General features: G+C 44.5%; 4 protein-coding genes across 4 annotated transcripts; 3 read left to right on the plus strand and 1 right to left on the minus strand.

Annotated features, from left to right (window-relative positions):
- Positions 1-235: 235 nt before the first annotated feature.
- LOC131259548 (sister chromatid cohesion protein DCC1) lies at positions 236-1,879 on the plus strand. Its single transcript, XM_058261063.1, has 3 exons — positions 236-312; positions 385-1,062; positions 1,133-1,879. Exons 1-3 carry the CDS (start codon positions 296-298, stop codon positions 1,698-1,700), a joined length of 1,263 nt encoding a protein of 420 aa, XP_058117046.1. The 5' UTR covers positions 236-295; the 3' UTR covers positions 1,701-1,879.
- LOC131259527 (ATP-dependent RNA helicase ddx24) lies at positions 1,824-4,740 on the minus strand. Its single transcript, XM_058261035.1, has 5 exons — positions 4,453-4,740; positions 3,876-4,391; positions 3,214-3,809; positions 2,965-3,134; positions 1,824-2,897 (listed from the first exon to the last, which is right to left on the minus strand). Exons 1-5 carry the CDS (start codon positions 4,669-4,671, stop codon positions 1,900-1,902), a joined length of 2,499 nt encoding a protein of 832 aa, XP_058117018.1. The 5' UTR covers positions 4,672-4,740; the 3' UTR covers positions 1,824-1,899.
- An 8,872-nt stretch (positions 4,741-13,612) lies between these two features.
- Positions 13,613-19,458, plus strand: LOC131258851 (proton-coupled amino acid transporter-like protein pathetic). Its single transcript, XM_058260239.1, has 6 exons — positions 13,613-13,689; positions 14,285-14,516; positions 16,709-16,830; positions 17,995-18,321; positions 18,387-18,599; positions 18,677-19,458. Exons 1-6 carry the CDS (start codon positions 13,613-13,615, stop codon positions 19,107-19,109), a joined length of 1,404 nt encoding a protein of 467 aa, XP_058116222.1. The 3' UTR covers positions 19,110-19,458.
- An 820-nt stretch (positions 19,459-20,278) lies between these two features.
- On the plus strand, positions 20,279-22,679 carry LOC131260997 (proton-coupled amino acid transporter-like protein CG1139). Its single transcript, XM_058262871.1, has 7 exons — positions 20,279-20,369; positions 20,457-20,519; positions 20,594-20,744; positions 20,809-20,930; positions 21,025-21,351; positions 21,459-21,671; positions 21,743-22,679. The coding sequence occupies exons 1-7, from the start codon at positions 20,320-20,322 to the stop codon at positions 22,158-22,160; spliced, it is 1,344 nt and encodes a 447-aa protein (XP_058118854.1). The 5' UTR covers positions 20,279-20,319; the 3' UTR covers positions 22,161-22,679.
- The last annotated feature ends 160 nt before the right edge of the window (positions 22,680-22,839 follow it).

Genomic DNA, 22,839 nt, shown 5'->3' on the forward strand with positions numbered 1-22,839 from the left:
GCTTTTTTTTGGCTTAGACTATGTGGAAATAAGTTATTACAAACAAATTGCTTGTGTTCAGAATTTAGGAAACACCCACTTTTGTTCGACGATTTCGTTAGTTTTTTCCAACGGTTTTCATTGACAGTGATTTCAAAATTAATGGAGGCACCTTGTGTACTCAGCGAACATGCCCCAACAGGCAAACGTCAAATGTTAAGCGCGCGCGAATATTAAATGTTGTTTTGAAAAATAAAGATGCCCTGAATATTTTGAGGTCAAACAGCCGTATCAAACAGCCGTCTTGCCGCACAAGATGATCTACAGCCAAGAGTAAGTATTTACAAACGGCCCCTCTAAATCATGCTCTTCAAAATGTTCTATTTTTCTGTCTTAAACAAACAGCTACTCAAGAACGATCGATGATGTGCGCTTAATCGTAAAGCACGCAAAACTCGACCACAAGAACCTCACCAACACGGCGCAGGCTATCTACTACCCGAAGGAAGAGCCCGGGCACGATTTGGGCAACATCAAGCTCCTGGAAGTGGACGACCACATCCTGCAGGCGGTGGAAAACAACGATGAGGTGTGCTTCAAGGGAGCGCTCAATGAGAAGGTCGTGTTTTGCACTGAATCCCGCACGTACGAGGTAAAGGAGGCGGAGATATCGAACAGTTTGCTGCTGGTAAACGGGTTGAAGCTGGCCCAAGCGACCAGCCGGTCACCGATCAAAAGTCCCAAAGGTGGAGTCAACACGTCGATGGATAGCAGCATGGAGGAGGAGGATGAGTCCGAGGCCATCGACACGATCGATGCCGTTGAGCGCAAGGAGGTTGTAAAGGTGTTTCACGACTATTTCGAGCTGCGCCAAGTGAAACCAAAGTATCGGAAGATTATTGATTTGCTACGGTTAACACGATACGCCGGGCCGGAGAATGAACATTTAATCGATCGTTCGCTGCTTTTTCGGTTTGGCCAGCTCCTTGACACCGTGCAGTGTAGCAAGGAGGAATTTCACGAGGGTTTAAAAAAGTATCGTGCCATTGAGGTGGAAGATCGTGTTCGGATGCTTGACATAGAGTAAGCGAAGTTTAACAATTCTAGTCTTGGGTCGTTCTAAGCTAAATCAGCTTCAACTTTCTTTTTCCAGATACGAGTACCGCGTTCTCACGCTGCTGTTGGGTGTGATCCTAGAAAACTCCTGGGAACTGGATGCGATCGATAAGGACACAACACTCGAAGCGATGCAAGGAATCATACCGTACGAGATCGTAAACGGAACGTTCGATGTCTATACGATCCCGAGCGAGCGCATGCCGGACCGGTGGCAGTACCGCGAGGATATGGTCTGCGCGTTGTTTGCTGAGAAAATACTCCAGAACGGGCTGAAATTTCACATCGATGAGTTTCTCGTCACCTGGCAGGAGGCCCTTCCGGATGGTTTCGAAGTAAGCGAAAAGTATCTGCGTGGCATCGGCATCGTCGATCGGGAAGGCAATGTGCCGTGCGTGCGCGGCCTTAACGAAGCCGACCTACCGATGAACTTACTCGTACGCCTCAATACACTCTTCCGCACGAAGGAACGGTGGAATCTGGAGCAGATCGAACCATACATCGAGTGCTTTGCCACGCCGACGGTGGGCGTGACGTCGATCTTGGCCAAGTACACCCGCTCGCTGGTGGTGAAGGGTGTGCGGATGTACGTTTCAAAACATTAACAAGGGTAAGAACAAGAGCAAGACGACGGAAATGTATAGAAAAAATGGGAAAGAGTGGAACAAAATATTGCTCAACATTTAGCAGTTTTTGATTTAGATGATAGGTTAAGTGTTACTCAAACATAAGTATTACCAGGGATAAAGCTTTATTTGCTAAAAGAAAAAAAACCTATTCTTTACATGCACCCTCTTGCGCCGTTTAGTTTTGTTTCTTCTTCCCGCGCCGTTTCGTCGCTGCAATACGTTCCTGCTCGGCCTCACGCACCAGATTGATAGCCGACTTGCCAGTGTCCTGTTTCGGCGTCAGCGCAAGGTGTGACGTTGGGAAACGCATCTCGACCTTACGTTCCATGAAGAGCGGAGCGGCAAGCATCTTGCTCAGCTCCAACCGTTTCGCCTTGAACCCGCGCTTCCACTTCGACTGTTCAATCTTGCGCAGCTCCTCCTGCTCGCTGTCGACGTCCGAGTCGTTCTGGAACTCCTGCTCTAGCTTGTCCTGCCACGACCGCTCGGCCCCGGTACGGCGCTGCTGCAGATCCATCCGCTCGATTTCACGTGCCAAGTTGACACGCAGTTTGATCTGGCGCATCATCCGGTCGGAGGTCGGATATAGCGGAAGATCCTCCGAGCGCCCAAGGTTCTGATTCAGCTTCACGTAGTCCTTCATCTCGGCGGGCGAGATCAGCAGAAGGGCGAGCCCTTCCCGGCTGGCACGTGCCGTACGCCCCGACCGATGAACGTAGTTTTCGGTCGTTTTCGGCACCTGGTAGTGGATAACGTGATCCACGTTCGGGATGTCGAGCCCACGAGCGGCCACGTCGGTTGCCACGAGAAGCGCCTTCGGGTTGGCGGTGAAGCGCTCCAGATTCTTTAGTCGCTGCTGCTGCTGCATGCTTCCGAACAGACTCAACGGGCTGCAGTTGAGATAATCGAGCAGCGACACGAGCCGCTTCACGCAGTCGATCGAATTGCAAAACACCAGCGTACGTCCCGGATGGCGCTCGAGGAAGTAGTAAAGGAAGTAATCTTTCTGTTCCGCCGAGCATACAATGCGCGACTCGGTGAGAGTGTGCGCGGTGCCATGGTCTTGCGTAAGATCGACGATCTTTGGATCGGTCATGCCGACGACTTGAATCAGATTATTCATCCGCATTCCGGGCGTTTCTTTGATCACCTTCTTAGCTTTCTTGGCATTTTCTAAGAAAAGGAAACGACATTTTGTTATGTTATGGCATAACGAGCATTCTATCCTTGAAGACCTTACTCATCAAATGTTCCGGCAAATCGTGATCCATTGTCAGTGTCGCAGAGAAGATGTAGTTGCGACGACGATTTTTCGCCTCTTCATTGGAGTTGATTAGCTCCAAAAGTTGCTTCAGCTCTTCAAAGTGTCCCTTTTCCAGCATACGGTCCGTTTCGTCGATGACGAGAAATCTACAGGGGGTAAGCAAAAGACAGACAACTTTTAAATAACACGTTCAACGTTGTCTTCACATTAACAATGCGACGCTACCTTATCTGTGCTACTTTCGTGAGATGAGCATTGCCACCTTGAATAAGCTCCCACAGGCGTCCTGGGGTGGCGATCACAATTTCCGGACACTTGCGTAGCAAACGTTCCTGCTTCACCGCGGCTAACCCTCCGAATACGGTCGCAATGTTGATGCCGGTGTACTTTGCGACTGCCTTCAGGTGATCGTTGATTTGCACTGCCAGTTCACGCGTCGGCGTGAGGATCAACCCGTAAAGGGGTTTGTTCGGATCCGCACGATTACTCTGCAGTTTGCTTCCCTCGGTTGCAAACACCCGCCGCACGTCCTCCGGCATGTCGTCCATGTCCTCCGGTGGTGGCGTTAGCTCGTGATCACTGGAACGATGATCCTCGACGCAGGTGAGTTCGTCCTGTTGCTTCAGCTTCATGATACCCTCCAGCATCGGTATGCCGAAAGCCAACGTTTTGCCGCTACCCGTTTCGGCAGCACCGAGCAAATCCCGACACCCCAAAATCGCCACCGGCAGCGATTTGCTCTGTATCTCCGTCGGCACCTTGAAGCCTTTATCGGCAAGCGCTTTTACGATCGGTTCCGAGACGCCCAGCTCTATCCAAGACTGCCGAGAGGAGATAACAATATTGGGGTGAGTAACGTATATTAAATACATTCTACAAATACTTACTATATAATCTGCAGATGAAAAGGATTGTTGTGCTTCCGCTTTCTCACCCTGTTTCTTTGAAACTTGTTTTTTCATTTTTTCTTTTTGCTTGGGAGGCTTAAGCAGCATCGAAAATGGTTTGGATGGTTCCGCTTCTTCCTCATCAACCTTTGATTTCGCTTCCACATTTTCCCTGCTTTTCAGTTCCTTTTCTAGTTTCACAGTTTCCCGGGGTTTTAAAGATGTTTCCTTCGCTTTTGAGGATGATTTCGCCGATTCCGTGCGCTCAACTTTTTCCACCAGATCCACTTTCTTCGAGTCTGGTTTCTCATTATTTTTCTTCTTGGGTATGTCGTCGAAACCAGAATCGTCCTCGGTGGATTCAAGGAACGCGGACATGGTCAATTTCGGTACCTTCAGGTTTTTTTCTCGGCTATACACTTCCATTTCCGTTTCACTTTCATCCGAATCGCTGTGCATTCCTCGTTTGCGTTTAGGCTTCTTTTTCGTGTTTCCAAATTCCATATCATCGTCCAACTGAAACGGTAATAACATTGTGTGAGCAAAAATTTAACTAATGCAGGGGATAAATAATTACCACCACTTTCTCATTCCGCACAAAGTCGTCGTAGTTTTCCATCACCTCCAAACCGATAAAGCCACCGAAATCGGCACCATCATCGGCTATCACAGGGCCACTGATTTGAACCGGTTTCCAGCTGGGTTTTCCTTGGCCCTTTTTTTCACCCTCGCCCTTCGGCTTTGGTTTGCCATTCTTTGGCCTTTTCTTCGGATTGAATTTGCGGTGTTTTTGCATATTTACTTCAAAGTTAATTCCGCTGGTGCTTTTGTGAACCGCACTTTACCGACAACAAATGCACGTGTGTGTTTCGAATAGTGTTGACAGAATCGGGATTCGGAAGATTCGAAGATTCGAATCCCATTTGACGGATTCTAAAGATTTGATTCCATTAGGATTCGAATCAGATTTGATTGGTTTGGGACTCGATATGATTCGATTCAGACTTGATCCTAAACTGTTTGAATCGACTCACAATGATTTGAGTCGAATTAGTCACATAACCAAAACAACTTTGACATTTCAACGTTTAATGCCAGGTACGCAGCCGCCCGTGTAACGCACGCAGCCTGTCCCATCCAACGTTTGTCGTATACAGTAGATCCCCGCAGTACGCTATACTCGATAAACGCGATTATCGGAAAAATGGTAGTTCGTAGCGTTTACCGTTGTTGCTTGAGTTCCGATTGGTCAATTTTGCTTTTTTTTGGTCGAATGAAGTTTTTAATACGCATTTTTTAATAGCCGTTTAAAGGCCATGACTGCAGCGCCCTGAATTTCCAAGAAATTTTCAATTGTTTCTACAATTAATACTCATTGGTTCTTGTTTCGTTAAGCTGCACTGTATTTTTAAACCGATTAATATGGCTTCAAATAATAAAAGTAGTTGGAAGAAGCGTGGTATAACAATTTTAGGAAACCACCATCATCCAAAGCAAATATAATATGCGTGAAAATGCCAGAATGGCATCTGCGCGAATTCTGCGAACGGTGTTTCAATGGCTACACGGAAACGTAATGAGATAATAGAAGAAATGGAAATATGGATAGAAGATTTGTTAAATAATAATTCCTTTCAGTTTCAACTCATCAATATGAAGTATAAGCGATATGGCAGAAGAAATCCGCAATGCGCGAAAGCTCGATATATGCTATAGCGTTCGGTCTCAAACATTAGCGTAAAGGGCACGGTAAACGAAGCGTAATCGCTGGTCTCTCGTGTATCGTCGATATTCAGGCCAAGCGTATACAGTCTGTTCTCGAGTTACGCGGCTCTCGACTTACGCGGATTCGGAGATACGCGGTTTTCAAAATTTGACAGTAGATTGGGTTTATTACATCGATTTAAATTCCTGAGATGTACAACCACACGAATAAATATGTAAATTACGCATTTGCATAACTTACGCTGTTTATTTCGATTGTTGCAATTTATGTTGTTTGAATACGCTTGCATTGCATTCATATTAATGGACAAAGAAAAAAAATCAATATCCTATGATACATGTACTCGATCTCTTACCTCCTAGTATAAACTATGTGTCAAGCAATATTCGAGATACGCGGAAATTCGAGATACGCGGATTTCTCTGGTCCCCATTATCCGCGTAAGTCGGATGCTGACTGTACGCGATGAAACATACCAATTTTGTAGTTTTACTCCACTTTCCTGACTGATCGTAAGAGGCAAACAAAATTTAAACCAACTGTCAAAAATATTCCCACGGTTTTTGACTCGTTACGTGGTACGCTGCGACCTTTTTTTACATTGATCTTAGTCATGCCTAAATTTTGGTGATGACTAGTGTGAAAAAGCTCTCCGTTTAACGACTCTAAAAAATGGCATTTTCACCCTCGTTCAAGATGCTTCGCAATATTTGTCTCTATTATTCTGTTAGTATCAGAATTATATTCTTCTACCGTTAGAGAAGAAGAAGAAGTCATGGGGCATATGGCCTTAGTAGCCCCCTAGACATCATGAGATTATCTTGGCCCTGGAAGTAGGATTCAATAGCCGAATTGGATTAAATCCTCCCAAGCAAAGAAGAAGAAGCAGCAGAAGAAAAACACGTGCGAGTTAGCACGTTCAATGCGGGTCACCAAGATATGGAACAAACGGACACTTGTGTTTACTGTTCATACTTTTTTTTTTTGCGGTAGATGTTACCTATTGCACGAATTCCTTAAAAATTAATTTTTCGCACATCCCCCGTAGAAAGTATCAGGCCCAAGGATTGGCTACCTAGAAACTCAAAGCGATGACAATTGTTCCCTTAGTTAAAGTCGTTTTTATGAAAAAGATCGTTTTATGCAGTATGCGCTGCTATTCAATGCACACGTTAACAAGATCGGGGCGAATGTGCGTGAGAGTTTAAGAATTAACCTGAAACTAATAATAAGGATGTTTATTCTTTACTCGCAATCGTTACCTGAATTGATTAATAGTTTCGTTAAGCAAAGAGGTAATAGGTTTTACAACGCCATTCTGTTTCTTTTCTTTCTTCAAGCATATTGCTTACGTAATTGTCAGTCCTGGCAGTATTGAAAAATATTTATACACCATTGCTCACCGTGTTTTAATATTTCGATAAATTTTATTTAGTGAATCATAAGCTACAAACACTATTGCAGTATAGAACTCAAATGCCTCACTTATAACGATGACCATTCTATAAGGTATGCAAAGTACAAAATGGTATGGAACATAATTAAACACGCTTTAATGTCTTTTCACAATACCAGCGGTGCGTCAATACCGATATACCATATACCCGACATGGACAATCGGTGGCCGTCACTTCTTTACCACCAATTTGAAATCACCTCACGTGCAGGATAGCGCCAACTACCACGCAAACGCTAAATCCACTTCCGCCACCTCGCTAGGTCATTGCCGGACTTTCGAAAGCAGCATCTCCGGCAGCAACCTGGAAGGACGACCGGTGTGTCGTCTGCCTAGTGAACCAGACGCAAACATATGCTTCGCCGCATTGCCACGAGGTCCGTGACTTTTAAAATCTTCGCCCTCTCTGGGTGCAAAACTGCGCATCTCACATGGCGACTCCCACGCGCCACCGGTCAATCCATCACGATATCGTGTATCGACCTCTCGCACGCCGCGTGGTGCACTTCCTCCTCATATTTATGCGCCAAGATCAACTGTGCTGTTCGACAAAATCCTTTCGAGGCGAAACTCTAGGCGGACGTCACACAGCATGTTGCAGCGGCCACATGGGTTGTAAATTCAAACGATTCTCAGCGTCTGAATCCGAAGGGTGACTCCAGCAGAAGCTGATCGGCTGATCGCGAGGAGACCTCCGAGACGATGGAGGCTTTGACGATGTACGCTGGTAGAGAAAAAATAGCCGCACCGCTTCAAACGCTCCCGCTCGTCGGGGTTTGGCGATCAGAACATTTAAGCGAACCCGTTCACAACTGGCAAACAGTACGCTGTCAACCGAGCGACGCTACGCACGCACTTTCAATTTCGTAGTCCTCCGCGCTGGAGGAACAATACGGCGAGCCATACAGTGTGCTCATTTTACCTCAGGTGTGTCTGTGTGTGTGTATGTGCACTAGTACTCGTTGACTGTGGCCCGCGAAGCTTTCCGATAAACACTAGTAATTACCCTCAATTTTTCTTAATTCGTGATAGGACGCAATACACACACGTGAAGGAGGTAAACAAACTAAATCGGCAAGCCAATCAATAGACTGTTGAAGGGGAAAGGAAAAGAAACTGTGATTTGTTGCACGTGATTCGTGATCAATTTTAGTGTTTAACCACCTGCAATAGTTGATCTATTACAAATTGTGATAACAAAGTTGTTGCACTGATTATATGTTGATTGCTTTAGGACGTGTTATACAAAATGTGACCAGACTTATAGAAAGGTGTAGAAAGTCAAGGATTAAAAACTACTCAAATATACTGTCTGCTTTTTAATTCAATAATTTTTACAATCCAAATTATGTTTAATTCGATTGCCCTTAAAAACAAAACCAAATAATTTACTACAAATTTTACCAAGGGCTTAATTTAACAAAGCTATTTTTAAATAAGCAAGCACATCAAATAACATTAATAGGATATTTTGCAAACCAAACATGGACAACAATTTTAATTACCTCCAAAACGGTTTCAACGGAACCAGGCACGTGATTGCAATCGGATGCTGTATCCGTTTACGTTTGTTGGAGCTCGATCGGATAGTATACCTTTTTTTTATTTCAAATACCACGAATGTCAAGTTCAACTAGTTTTAGCCATTCAGTTGTGTCGGTTACGGGTCCGTTCAGTGATTGTCGGTTCCAGATTTAAATTATGGTTCGTACCGATCAAATAAAATCGCTCCACACTATTGCGCCATCGCCCCTCCCCCCGACGGGTAGATAGCGACGTAAAATTGAGATATTCTGTAGGGTACACCCATTTCCCTTGGACCGGGTTTTTTACGGTCGGTTCCAATGATAGCGATTCGATTTTTACGTTGAGAGGGTAACGGCGTTATCAGAATAAACATTGATCGCTTAAGAGAAGCCAACCTCCCTTCATTGGCTCGATGTGTGGCATATTTTGTTTGCTAACAACGCGTATCCATTAGTCGACTGGTGGCTCAAATTGGGCCCGCAGGTACCTAGACGTTGTGGAAGTGGAGTGTTCAATCGAGAATCATAGATCCCAGGGTGGGGATAAAGGGTGAAATGAGTGATATTAATTTGGTTCCGCAATCGATCGCCGCTTTGAAAATAAAAAGGAAAAGTGAAACTATCTCTAGGAGTATCTCAAGCTCCCTTGAGAATTTATCGCAGTGCTCCAAGCTCGATCCACCATATGTTTGACGGAAGAGATTGGTCTGTTCACACAGCGTTCGATTAGCTTCGAACCATGGACCGTGGATTGCAGTGTCAGCCAAAGGTGGCCACCAGTTCCAGCTCGCTATGCATTTCCTTTTCTGGCGTGTGAAAACTGCATATTTGACAGTGACACACATTCTGCAACTGTGGCGCATTAGCGTCAACATTGGCGACGATAGAGCGACGGAGACCGGGAATGAATGCATGATGCAACTGGCAGGTTGATTTTCTCGGTCTTCGATAGAGTGTATTAGGTTGTGATAGCCATAAACAAAGCAAAGAAATTGATGGTTAGCTGCCGAAGAATGTTAAAAACATGATAACTTGTCAAGCCAGTTCATTAGCAAAATGCGCTGGAAGTTAATCAATTTTTAACAAGGCCTTGCAACTCAATTATTAAACCTTTGACAAAATATAAATTGGTAGTGTGCCAAAAAAAATGTGCCTTAAATTCGGCATTGGTGAAGGATTTCCCTTCCATTTCATAGGTTCCTTCGAACTTCCAACTTTGTGGATGGAATTGCCGGAGGGCTCTTGCTCTCCACATTAGCAGGGAAAAGTCTGTCGCCGAACAGCTCCACCGCTACGTCTCGAAGGTCTCCCTTGTCGTTTTTCGGTTTCGGCACGCCCCCCCAGACCGCCAGGAGGGTAAATTAAAGTGTCCATGCAAAGAAGTAGAACCAAATTTGGCGCCCATTATTGCACCCTGGTCCAAACCGACAGCGACCCGCGGTCGATGACGAACTCTTTCATTCGCCTCAATTACCAACGGAACCAGAGTAATGCATTTTCTTCCTTATCGTGGAAACCTGTTTCGCACCCAAAAAAAAAAAAACTAGCCAAAATTGCCAAGCGTTCCATCACTGAATGCTACACAAATTTCCTCATTGTCATCAGCTGTCCCGGTCAGGCATTGATCGGCACTGATATCTTGAACCCCTCAGGGCATGTAGACGAGACGAGCCTCCGGACCGACGTTCGGTCGGTGGAACTGATGAACAAAAAAGAAAAAAAAAACAACACGGGCCATCTACGGTATCAACGAAAGACCTTCGCAAAAAAAAAAATAAACGAAACCTCTCGTATCTCGTTAATATTCAACATGCACGTAACATTGCCATCGTCAGATACAGTTTTCGGCATCTACAGCAAGCAAATTTCAAGGGTACGATCGGGTCTCTAACTCTACACCTGGTAGAAAGGTCAATGGTTTGTGCTTCGATCGTGGATACTCATTATGAAATGTGTTTGTGGAAAAACGAAATACGGTGGCACGGGTTCTTAGCCTGTTTTGTAAGAATGCGTCAATATTTTTATGCATTCATATTTTTGCCTCTGCTACAGTGGGCTATGTGCTACATTCTCGAAATTCTTAGTAAGCCATTGACTCCATCGTAGGAGACATGTACATACACATAAAAATGTAGTCCATTTTCTAGAACGGTCAAACACTCTTCGAACATAATTTGCTTAAATCGTGCGTAGGTTTATTGGGATAGATCATGCATTATCGCGATTCATAATAGACACCCTCTAATATACCACGGCACTCTCGATGTACTTGTAACGCGGTGATAAAAACCAAATCATCGGCTTATCTTTGATAACTAGTTCAAAATTATGTTAAGGTCAGCTAATCGCACTATCCCATATCGATGTTCCACTTCCACTTATCACCCTTTTAACGTCCCGAGAGGTGGTTGGTGAGGATTTCACAAGCAAAACAAAATGCATCTGATTCACCCTACAGATAACCCGAACCCGAAAAAGAATAACGTCGGATCTCATCACTGACCGCACAGGGAATGACAGATCGCAGCTCCCCATTCATAACCACTATCGGCGTTCACCTCGGTTGAGGCGACCTGACGGAAATGACGATCGCTTGGAAACGCAAGCTCTGGACTTGTTTATGGACACCGTTCGGAAGGTCTCTTTCGATAGGGTTGTATTTCAATAACGCAAGTCCCGTGACTTACTGTGTGGAATTCGGGCGATAAGTGTGCGACATCCCGCTACCGATTGCTCCAATCGCTACTGATTCGTCCCCCTTTGGAGAGATACAATCGCTGAACCGATTTTCTCCCGTCCATGTTGGCAATGGGACCATACTCTGTGGCCGGGCAAGGCAAGATACGCCCGATGACTGGTAGCAAACCACGCAGGTGCAATTGATACTCCAATAAGTCACTCGTAAACACGGTTCCAATTGTTTGACGCTCCCATACGCATCGTGTGTAATGGTCGCCGTCCTCCAAGCCATCCAAGCTTCTCAGGTGTATCTTATCTTCTATCGGTACAAGACGAGCTGCGGTTCATAGATATCGGTATTCTCCGGGGAAGAAGCGAGCCCAAGTTGGAAGTACTCTTACGACTACTAAGAATATTATCAAGCCTTCCGATTGTGCTACCCCTTTTCAGGGTGTCCCTGCCGTTCATTCAAACAATGTGCGCCCGATTTGCGCCAATTAATCATGGACTATTAGCCTCCCAGCTGTAATATGCAGCCCGTTATCGTCCATTTTGGAGTGTATGTGTGTAAGTTTATGTGAATGGATTTAGATTGTGCAAGATCAATCTTACGCTGGACGAGTAAGATTGATTTAAGGTTGATGTGAAATGATCTCACCGAACGATAAAGCCTTTGTCTAAATGATGTGTGTTGTTTTCCGTTTTTGCCATAATTACTTTCAATTGAAAAGACGTCTCACATATTCGGTTTGTGGTGCTTCCTATGCAAATTGTAACGTGTGTGATCTGCTATTTCTATATTTAATGAGTTGCATTTCTTAGAAGTTTGTAGTCAACTTAGTATTTTCTTTCTTACTCCTGGATTAAGTCCCAAGTCCTCGATTAAATGAACGATCTAACATGAATACTGATCACCGTATCGTAAGTGTAGTCGCAATGAAGGCATACAAATCGCCCAAAATAAACGCATAAAAAAAAAAGTTTGAAAAGAAGGTGTAGTGATGTACTCTTCGAAGCTTTCCGACTATCTTCATCAATGTGATGCTTGTTGTTAAAAGTACAGATGTATACACTGTGACGGGGTTGTAGCTGTTCAAATGTAGCTCTGTACGGCTTGTTTTCAATTAAACTGCTCTGCAATTGTTTGCACAGTTGTATCGTACATTCTACGGTCAGCACTAAGTAGCAGATAGATGATGACTTTCTCAGTAGATGTATCTATGTAGCCTTTTAGTCCATGCGTAGCTCCATCTACTTTCACATTGAAAAGTTTACCTCCTAATCGGTACATCCCTACCGATTGGTTGGTTGAACGCACTAAGCAACAATGCGCACGTTTCCTGATGCACTTGTATGCCTACTAATCTCTGCACCATTGATACAACGATGGCAAATCGTAATCTGGTCCACTTCAATGTATGTTCCCAGTGGGTGCGTTGACGATAACGGTGTTGAATCGATGAAAACGTGACCCTATTCGTACAAAACTTCCTTTTACAATGAGTTTGTATTCGCCAAATTTTAAATATGTTGCTCAATTAGACAATATTCTAATACATCAATAGATTTAAGTAATCCAACTGCGCAAATTCAGTAGACTAAGGCTTGATCCCTAGTAGTGGGACTATGGCCTGCAATCTTAGATCTAACTATTTACGGCCACTTCATTCGCTTCCCACTTGGTCTCGCTACTCAGTCGCTGTTGCCACTTCAGAAGTGCCCCCTGATTTTACCCACTCTTGACGCACAGCTAACAGTGGGAACAAGTCAACAAGCACCCGTCGGTTCAACGGAATGGGATGAATTATTTTGTAGAAGGAAAAAATAAACCAAATCGCAGCAGACAATCCGAAAATGTGACGTACAGTCGGAAGCAGAAACAATCAGTCCATCGATGGCGCGGATGGCGAATTGTCCCTACCGGAGGGAGATTGGGGGGGGCATGGTTAGATCCGTCGGGGTGACATATCGCAATAGATAACGGGTAATGTGCTTATTGTCCGATTGATTTCCAATTACTATCAGCTATTTGATACGTTCGTGGGCGATAAATCGTGCACAGTCGTGAGCGATCTCTTCAGTGGTGCACAACGCTTCGGGTGATCTGTGCAGTGTCCCCTGAATATCCTGTGACGGTTTGTGGTGTGTTGTTCCAAGTGATCTGTAAAACATTAAAGAGGTAGAGAGTTAGTATGAAATTTAAACAAAGTGGTGGTTCCTAGTGGGGCATATTAATTTAATTATCAGCGTCATTAATGCATTCTACCTAAGTAGTTCATTTGAGCGAGAGTCTAACTGCATGTTTTCAACGGTTTCAGTTGGATACGTCCACAGACGTTAGACAGGCATCATGGCAGATGAGAAAGTGAAATCAGACCCTTCGGCGCCTACATCTACGGAATACAGCGTTAGTGACTTCAACTCTACGTAAGTACTGGTAACTCCTAATACTAAAATACGAACATGTGGCAAAGTGCTATAGCACTGATTGAAATGAAATGATTTTCATACAACTTCATACTAAAATAGTTCTTAAAAATAATTGCTCAATCTAGTGTGCACTATCTTCGATCAAGTAACAAACGATAGTAACCGCGGCGAGATGATCAGTAATTTGTCATTTTGTCCTCCCTGACACCTACACGAGTACAGGCGCCTAATCATTTAGTGTCGATTGTAAATCTACGGCTAACGTCAAATGACGGGTACGATTGGCCATAAATTGGGCAATCAGTGGCCCAATCAATTAGCCAACCAAATAAATGAAGTAACTACCTTTGAAGAGAATCCCTATCAACATTCGAACGTCATTACCGCCACTCTGCTTTACGAGCATAAACGCCATCAATAACGATGGTCACTAAAAACGGAATGGCCCGGTAGTCTAAAAACGAATTGCGGTACAGATAACGACCCGATTCGTTTTGGTGAAACACACGACACCCGATAAGAGTTTTGGGACAACTTTTTCTTTGAGTCCACGTTTTCATTTTAACCCTTCGATCACTTTCACCCTTCGCAGGACGAAACTAGCCGACTCGCAGATCATCAGCGATGCCGAGTACAATCCGTTCGAGCATCGGCAGATCGAAAAGCCGAACACGACCACCGGCTCACTGATCCACCTGCTGAAGAGTTCGCTCGGTACGGGTATTCTGGCCATGCCGGTGGCGTTCAAAAATGCCGGCTTGCTATTCGGTGCCATCGGAACCGTCGTCATCGGACTCATCTGTACCCACTGCGTGCACATACTGGTAAGTACTGGGAAGAAAGATGGATGACCCCGGGTAGCATGATGTCCATTGTCGTCGGGAGCATTGGGGCGCGTGCCGGAGATGAATTCGGTTGGATGATTGATTCTGGTCGACCGTGCGATCATTTTCGACTCGATCATCTCACATAACCATATTGTGTGTGCTTTTGTTGTGTAATAGACAATCGAACATGAGTCACACGATGTTCGACTGTACTCTACCTGTCTCGGCAGGTACACGTGTATAATATAGAGATGCAAATTCACATTCAACGTGCCAACGGGCCCAATCATCGTACAACGTGCCAGCAATTTTTGAATATAATTTGTACAATGAGCGATAATGAGCTGATTAGAACAGCCCTTTGTTTCTGTCGGACTCTGATAGTGATACATTTGGTTTGTAGTACTTGATCTACTGATTAGATTTTTGTTTCCTCAACTACATGGTATATTTCTAAGTGTGTCCTACGAAACGTCCCATACTCGTTTATGTTTTATTTCCATGGTACCAACGAACCAATGAAAGGCGAATACAGGAAAGTTATACCAGTGCAAACCTGGTAAACTTACTTGTAATCCGGTTAGCCTTGAAAACTAGAGAGTTCCATCGGCTTCGATATCACACCGGTTCTATCCAATGTTGAGTTCAAGTGCACTGACTCTTAAACATCGTGCACGCGTATGCATCGCTCGCTGTATCCTTTCAAGGTGGTCCTTACGATGTCTTCGATTCGCAACGAACGGCGAATCAATGGAGTTAAAATCAACCGGATAATATCTTGTTATCGGTTTCTCTCTTTCTCTCTGTCTCTGCTGATTGCAGCTGATCGAGTGCACTAACCTAAAACATCCTTGAGGAACTGATGCACCTCACGATCGTATGTTTACTAAACGGTTACTTCACCGTAGGAAACATCACTGACAGCTTAAATTACCGTTTAAATTAAGTAGCCTACCGTTGTTGCTTCCTTCCTTTCACTAAGGCTGTTGGAAGCAATCTCCTAGCGTCTCTCCCTCGCCCTAGAAGTCGCTTCGATAAGGTTAATGATCGGTGAAACGCGGTTCACTTTATCGATGAATATGCGTCAGTATGATGAAGATTTCCAACCCTTGTTCACCCTCTCGCACATGATTTATGTCGCCAGTCATCGAGTGTGCCATCGAGTGGTTATTGTTGTTTTGTGCTGCTTATAAACAAGAAAAGAAAATGATTTACCCAGTTGCCGGAACAATATTGTGATACGGTATGGGGTCGTAATTATAAATTCCATCATTTATCTATGCTATCATAGTTCGGTGGGCAGGTTCTTATCATTTAGCCTGATGGTTTTAGTGGATGGTTTTGTTACTTTTATTTATAACACCACAGTTATTAGCTAAAGGACAATTAGGTGGGCGTACTTGCATTGAACCTTGTCTTTTCACTAAATTTGTATGTTATGTTTTTTTGTTTTATTATAAAATTAAGTAATATGCCATTATGAATAGAAAGCAAGGGCATATTGATTAAATTCATTTGCAAAAATCGAACCACCTTCTTAGATTTTGGTTTAGTAACTTGAAAGTAGAGGTCTTAGAGACCTGAAAGGCGTGCTAATTTGCTTCCAAATTTGAATGTAAATATTTTGCAAACGAACAAACAACGAACCGCCATTGTATGCTGCATGGATAAGCGATTCATTCTCACGGACTTAATTATTATACCGCCCATATACTGCATAACCGTTTCTAGGTTAAGTCCAGTAGCGAGTGTTGGACCTCGCGATTGTTGACATTTGTAGCCGATTCCCTGAACTTCCGATTCCCGGTGCGAAGGCCACTCGAACGCTTTCGATTTTGCATACGCCACTCATGCAGTTCCGCGGATGCAAACATAAAAAGCTAAATAAGCCTATCAAACAAACAACAATCATCCCACGCTTGTTGCCACTCGATCGGTGGTGAAACTGTGCCAACGCGAGCTCGTAAAACCAATCCGGAAGAAGTGGACGACACTGGAGACGTGCCGAATCAGGTTGATTTCCGGTAATCAAAACAATCCTCCCGGACGCTGCCCTTCGGGCGGCACGAGTTATGACATCAGGGTGGAGGTTTTTGGAATCGGGTTGGACTTCCCATACGACAAATCCCACGTGCTCGCTCGCAAATGATAACTGATGGCGTACGTTGTATCTTCTTCCGCCATTTCAGGTCAAGACGTCCCATATGGTCTGCCAAAGGACACGGGTACCGGTGCTGGGCTTTGCCGAAACGGCCGAACGCGTCTTCCAGTATGGGCCACCGAAACTACGACCCCTGGCCGGCTTCTCCAAGTAAGTACCCGCAGCGTAAAGCAAAAGGAACCTCCACGACCTTCGTTCGCCGCCTCTCGCCGCGACGAGACGTGATGATAAGCATTTTAATTAATTACACAACCGATCCTTGCATATGAATGAAGTGCGGCGTCCTCGGAGCATCATCGTCGGCTTAGTGTTTGTTTTTTATCTGACGGAACCGCCAGCTTAAGTCAACGGACCGCTGATCTTCTGGTGTGTGCCTTTCGATGGATATCTTCATACCGCTGAACCCCAACCGAGTAAACTAACCTAGACCCACCGACGCCAACTGTTGATCGTTCGCCAATTCCCATCCCTCCCGTGAGGAAGACGGTGGGACGATGTTTTATTTACGTCTATTTGACATAGAAAACACGACCCTGTATTATCTCTTCAGTATCAAGGCCGGAATTTGTAATTACCTGCATGAGACATTGGCGAACCTTACCTATTTGCCCCGAAACCAGAAAAGGTCAATCGATTAAACTTTGCCAACACTTTCATATCGTTTTTTACTGAAATTTTCATCGAAGTGGGATTATCTCACCAAAATATTGATTGTTAGTTAACGCTAAAATCCAAATAGTGGTAAATATTCAAACAAAACGTTTTTAAGAATCTTAAACTGTATCCAGAAGTGTGTTTTCCGAACTCTGAGAAAATACCGGAACCATGTCCGGATTCATTGAAATGGTCAATTTGATCACTCATAGTGAAAACGTTTTATTTTTTTTCATTTGAGTACATTTGTAAATGGCAAACATGAGCCCAATTTATGATCTTTTTTTCATAGTAAAATTATGAAATTTTAATTTTTGTTGTGTACTTCAAGTACACTATTTCGGGGTTAATACTTTTTCTTTGTAAAATCTTTAAGTTGAACTGAAATTGGAAAAATTTACGACCCGATGCTGTGGGTGATGACGAGGTGTATCAAAAAACTAATCACGTAAAAACATAGTCAACTCCATTGATTGGAGTTTGCAAGGTATAAAGAAAAATCTTAGAACTAATTTCAAAAGTTACGAAGTAGTAGTGTTTTGAACATGATCGGTCCCAATGCAATGTATTTCAGTTAGGAGGGCAAGGGAAATTTTCTATTTAAATAGGGTGGCTTCTCTTCTGACATACCTTCTCGATATTCCCGTTTTTCACCTCAAGAGCATTCGTCGACTACGCACTGATGGCGACGTACTTCAGTGCGGGCTGCGTGTACATCGTCTTCATTGCCACATCCTTCCACGACGTGATCAACCACGAAACCGGTAACGATTGGAGCGTGCGCATCTACATCCTGCTGACGATGCTTCCGATCCTGCTGATCGGTCAGATCCGTGAGCTGAAGTACCTGGTGCCGTTCTCGGCCCTCGCCAACCTGTTCATCGTGGTCACGTTCGGCATTACACTGTACTACATCTTCAAGGATTCGCTCAACTTCGACGATAAGCCGATGTTCGCGTCGTTCGGTACGCTGCCCCTGTTTTTCAGGTTAGTTCCAGAAATTCTTCTCCAACTTTGCAAGCAAATGCTAACGAACTTTACTTTGTTTACAGTACGGTTATCTTCGCCATGGAAGGTATTGGTGTAGTGATGCCAGTGGAAAATTCGATGGCTAAGCCGCAGCATTTCCTCGGCTGCCCTGGAGTGTTGAATACGGCCATGGGAACCGTCATCGTGCTGTACGCCGTCATCGGTTTCTTCGGTTACGTTCGGTTCGGTGATGAGTCCAAGGGAAGCATCACACTCAATCTTCCGCTTGAGGACACGTAAGAAGATCGTTCCAAGTGTTAGTTGCGTACTAAATCACAGTTCGTACTAAAAGAGTAGTTACTTTCTTTCTCAGGTTGGCCGTGGTGGCACAGATCCTGATCGCGCTCGCCATCCTGTTCACCTTCGGACTGCAGTTCTACGTTCCGATGGACATCCTGTGGCGCAAGATCCACGACAAAATACCAAAGAACCGGCACCAGATCTCCCAGATCGCGCTGCGTTCCGGCATCATGATCATAATGGGTGGCGTTGGACTGGCAGTACCCGAACTCGAGCCCTTCATCGGCCTGGTAGGAGCGGTGTTCTTCTCCAGCCTCGGACTGTTTGTACCGTGCGTCGTCGAGACCGTGTTCCTGTGGCCGAACGAGCTCGGCAAGTTCCGCTGGGTGCTGATCAAAAACGTTATTTTCGGTGCGTTCGCCATCTTTGCGCTGGTCGCCGGTGCGTATGTCAGCATTAAGGATATCGTGGAGCTTTACACCGACGACGACGAACACGAGTCCTAGGGCTGGAGTACAGCTGCAGCCAAAATCAAAAAATATTTCCACAGCACAGACGCCACTCGCACAAAAGGTCATAGTGTGAACGCACCCAGTGTGTATCTTAAATTAAGATACTGTGCGACAAGACCAACGTCTACATGCACGATACATCGGCTTCCTGTATCGTGACCGCCTCGGAGCACATTGCAAGATGTCATTGCATTGTTCCGGGAGCTGCCTCAACATCCTTCCTGAGAGAGTGCTTAGAAAATAACGGCAAAGGCTATTATTTATAAATAACACGTGTTTTTATTTACTACTGTATAGAACGACTACTTGTTTTTGTGAAGAATACATTTGTTGATATAGAGATAATAAAAGAGTAATCAAACCCATTGAAGTGCGTCTAGTAACGTGTGATACTCAACAGCTCTATTATTTAGTTATACTTCACCTTGTTCAATAATCGCTCAACGTGGGTAATGCAAACTAACTTTGTAGTTGTTTTATCTATGAGATATGGCTTCTGAAGCATGTTAAACAACTCCAAATGATTTTTACATATCGAATACAAAGAAAATTAAATAAAGCGTTTGAATTCCTATTGTTTGAACGATTAAAACTTTTCATTTGTCACGTGTTTTAGCAAAAATGCGTTGAACGCCATCTAGTGCTCAGTATCTGGAACTAATATCAATTTCATCGGGGCAAAAACGTGCCTTTTGAAAATTATTATCAGTCCAAATTCCTTGGACGAATTACATTATCAGTGGAAATAACTATCAGCACCAATGTTAATGAAATTCAAACCATGGTTCATCTATATCCACAACTGTAAAAGGGTTCAGTGTATTTTAAAGGCAACGTATTATGGAATTCACATCACCGATAACACCGATGGAAACCTATACTTTTCAAAAGAAAGCACTCAAAAAACCATTCGTGTGGATGCAAAGGAGGAAGTTTGTAACCTAAGATTGTCGCACCGCATTGCAAAAAAAAATCGAGGGATTCAAATTACCCCTCAACAATCGTACACATCTTATCTCCTAACAGCTTCCTATCTGCTTTATCCGGTGTATATTGTTTCGTCTCGCACAGGCACGCGAACCCACGCGATCAGACGAATGATTACATACCGGCTGTCAAAGGCGAGCCGCAGTTCGTGCGTGCGTGCGTAACAGAATAGAAGTGCATCTATACTGCAATCGGTGATCTTGATCCTCCCGCACACATGGTTTTCAACGAGATGGAACTCCACAAGGTGGATGGCGTTGAATCAAAGTAAGCGGCATTCCGACTGTCAAACGTTGTGCGTTTGAGCGAACAATTTTGTTTTCTCGCCATCTCTCTCTATTTTATACCTTTTAGTGGTCTGGCAGAGGATAGCGAGTATGATCCGTTCCGGCATCGACGTGTGAAGAAACCAACCTCGTAAGAACATTGCCGAATTTCGTCATCCTGCTTCCGCTGTGGTTTTGTTTCTTACCATTATTCTCACATTCCAGCACCAATGGCACGATCATTCACATGCTTAAAGGATCGCTCGGGACCGGCATCCTGGCGATGCCTTCCGCTTTCCGAAACGGTGGACTGGTGTTTGGGGTTATTGGCACGACCCTGGTGGGACTGATCTATGCGCATTGCGTTTATCTTTTGGTAGACATTGTTTGTTGATTTCCTTTGGATATTAGTAATGATCGTTCTTAACTGTTTGTTCTAGGTATCGACGTCCCAGAAGTCCTGCAAACGAACCCGGACACCACTGCTCGGATTCTCGGAAACAGCCCAAAGTGTCTTCCGGCACGGTCCCGAATCTACGCAACGTTTTGCAAATGCGGCAAAGTATGTATTCCATTCCCGGTGTTCAATGGAGAGAACGTAAACGACTCTGGGTAGAATCTTTAGATGTTCTTTTCACCCCGCCTTTCCATACCAGAGCGTACATCGACTACTCACTGCTGATCGTCAGCTTCTTCTCCGTCTGCGTGTATTTGCTTTTCATCGCCACCACGCTGCACGATGTGGTTAACAGCAAGCTGGAAATCGACTGGGACACCCGCATCTACATCCTGCTGACGGCCGTTCCTCTGATATTTGTTACGCAAGTGCGCGATCTGCGCTACCTGGTGCCATTTTCCGCCCTGGCCAATGCGCTCATCCTGGCCACGTTCGCTATCACCCTGTACTATATCTTCCGAGAGCCGATCAACCTGTCCGGGTTGCGACTCTTTCCCGAGATAACCGCACTGCCATCATTTTTCGGGTAATTCAGAAATCAAACCCCAAAAATCCTCGTTGGCCAGAACGCCCCCGAAAAGAACTTTCAGTCGAAGTAAGCGAACCTCCTCCGTTTTTTATATTCATTTTCAGAACGGTTGTGTACGCAGTCGAAGGAATCGGAGTAGTTCTTCCGGTGGAGAACAAGATGAAACATCCGGAACACTTTCTTGCTTGCCCGGGCGTACTTGGTGTCGTGCTGAGCTTCATCACGGTGCTGTACAATGTGACGGGATTTTTCGGATACGCACGCTACGGAGCTGCCACTCACGCCACCGTTACGCTCGACCTCCCCAACGATGAATGGTAAGCGTTTGAAGCCAATTGAAAACAAACCTGTCGAGCACTTACTAATGTCTCTCCCGTTTGCCGAAAAGGCTTGCCTTGTCCACACAGTTACTTGCTGCCGTGGCCATCCTGTTCACGCTCGGCATCTACTACTACGTACCGATGGACATTCTCTGGCGCAAGGTGAAACACTTATTCGTACCGGAACGTCACAACTTGGCCCAGGTAACGATACGATTCGGCATTCTAGTAGCCATGACGGGGCTGGCGCTCGGTGTGCCGGAGCTAGAACCGTTCATCGGACTCGTCGGATCGATCTGCTCTGCAACACTCGGACTGCTGACGCCAATCGTTCTCGATACGGTGTTCCGTTGGCCCACGGCCGGCGCTTTCGGCCGCTACCGGTGGAAGCTGGTAAAAAACCTGATCCTGATGGCATTCGGACTGTTCATTCTCGTCGTGGGAACGTACTTCAGCATTAAGGACATCGTCGATATATACGGGTGAACTCTATCATGTTTTATACGATCAGGGCAGCTGATATTTTATATGTTTATCAAAGTTTTCACTTTACTCAACAACATATTTTACTTACTATTAGTTTTTGTTGCCAATCTGGTGACTTTACACATGTCGTCGTATTTACGTGGCATCTATTCTAGACGTTAGTTTTTTTTTCTTGTTTCTGAAACCAAAATATTTGAATTTATATTGAAAAGTATATGACAAACATTTGTTGTTTGACAAACGACAATGTTATTGTCGTACGAAAAGATATTTTACAGCGAATGGGAAAACAGAAAATTTGTACAAAAACCGAACTGTAACATTAATTCACGTGCATAACACCATCCGTAATTTACATAGTAATATCATTAATGAACATCGGGTGTTATATGGGAAAATATGATATTTGTCTTGATGAACTTTGTATACCACTTACTAGGTATAATCATGGATTTTTCATCCTAGAATTTTTTCAACGAGGACAACAAACAAGCACAATAAATGATCAAGTGGATTTATAGATTTATTAGCGTTTATTAGCTTTTCCGGCATGCCGTTGTGCAAAGCGGCCGGAACAAACACCACGTCAAACGATTGTACACTATCATGTTTGCTTTTATCATTTCTACAGAGGATTGTAATAAATACACGCATTGAGTAAGTATGGGGACATCCAAGG

This window comes from Anopheles coustani, chromosome 3 (assembly GCF_943734705.1).
Source record: "Anopheles coustani chromosome 3, idAnoCousDA_361_x.2, whole genome shotgun sequence".
Classification (NCBI taxonomy): Eukaryota; Metazoa; Arthropoda; class Insecta; order Diptera; family Culicidae; genus Anopheles; species Anopheles coustani.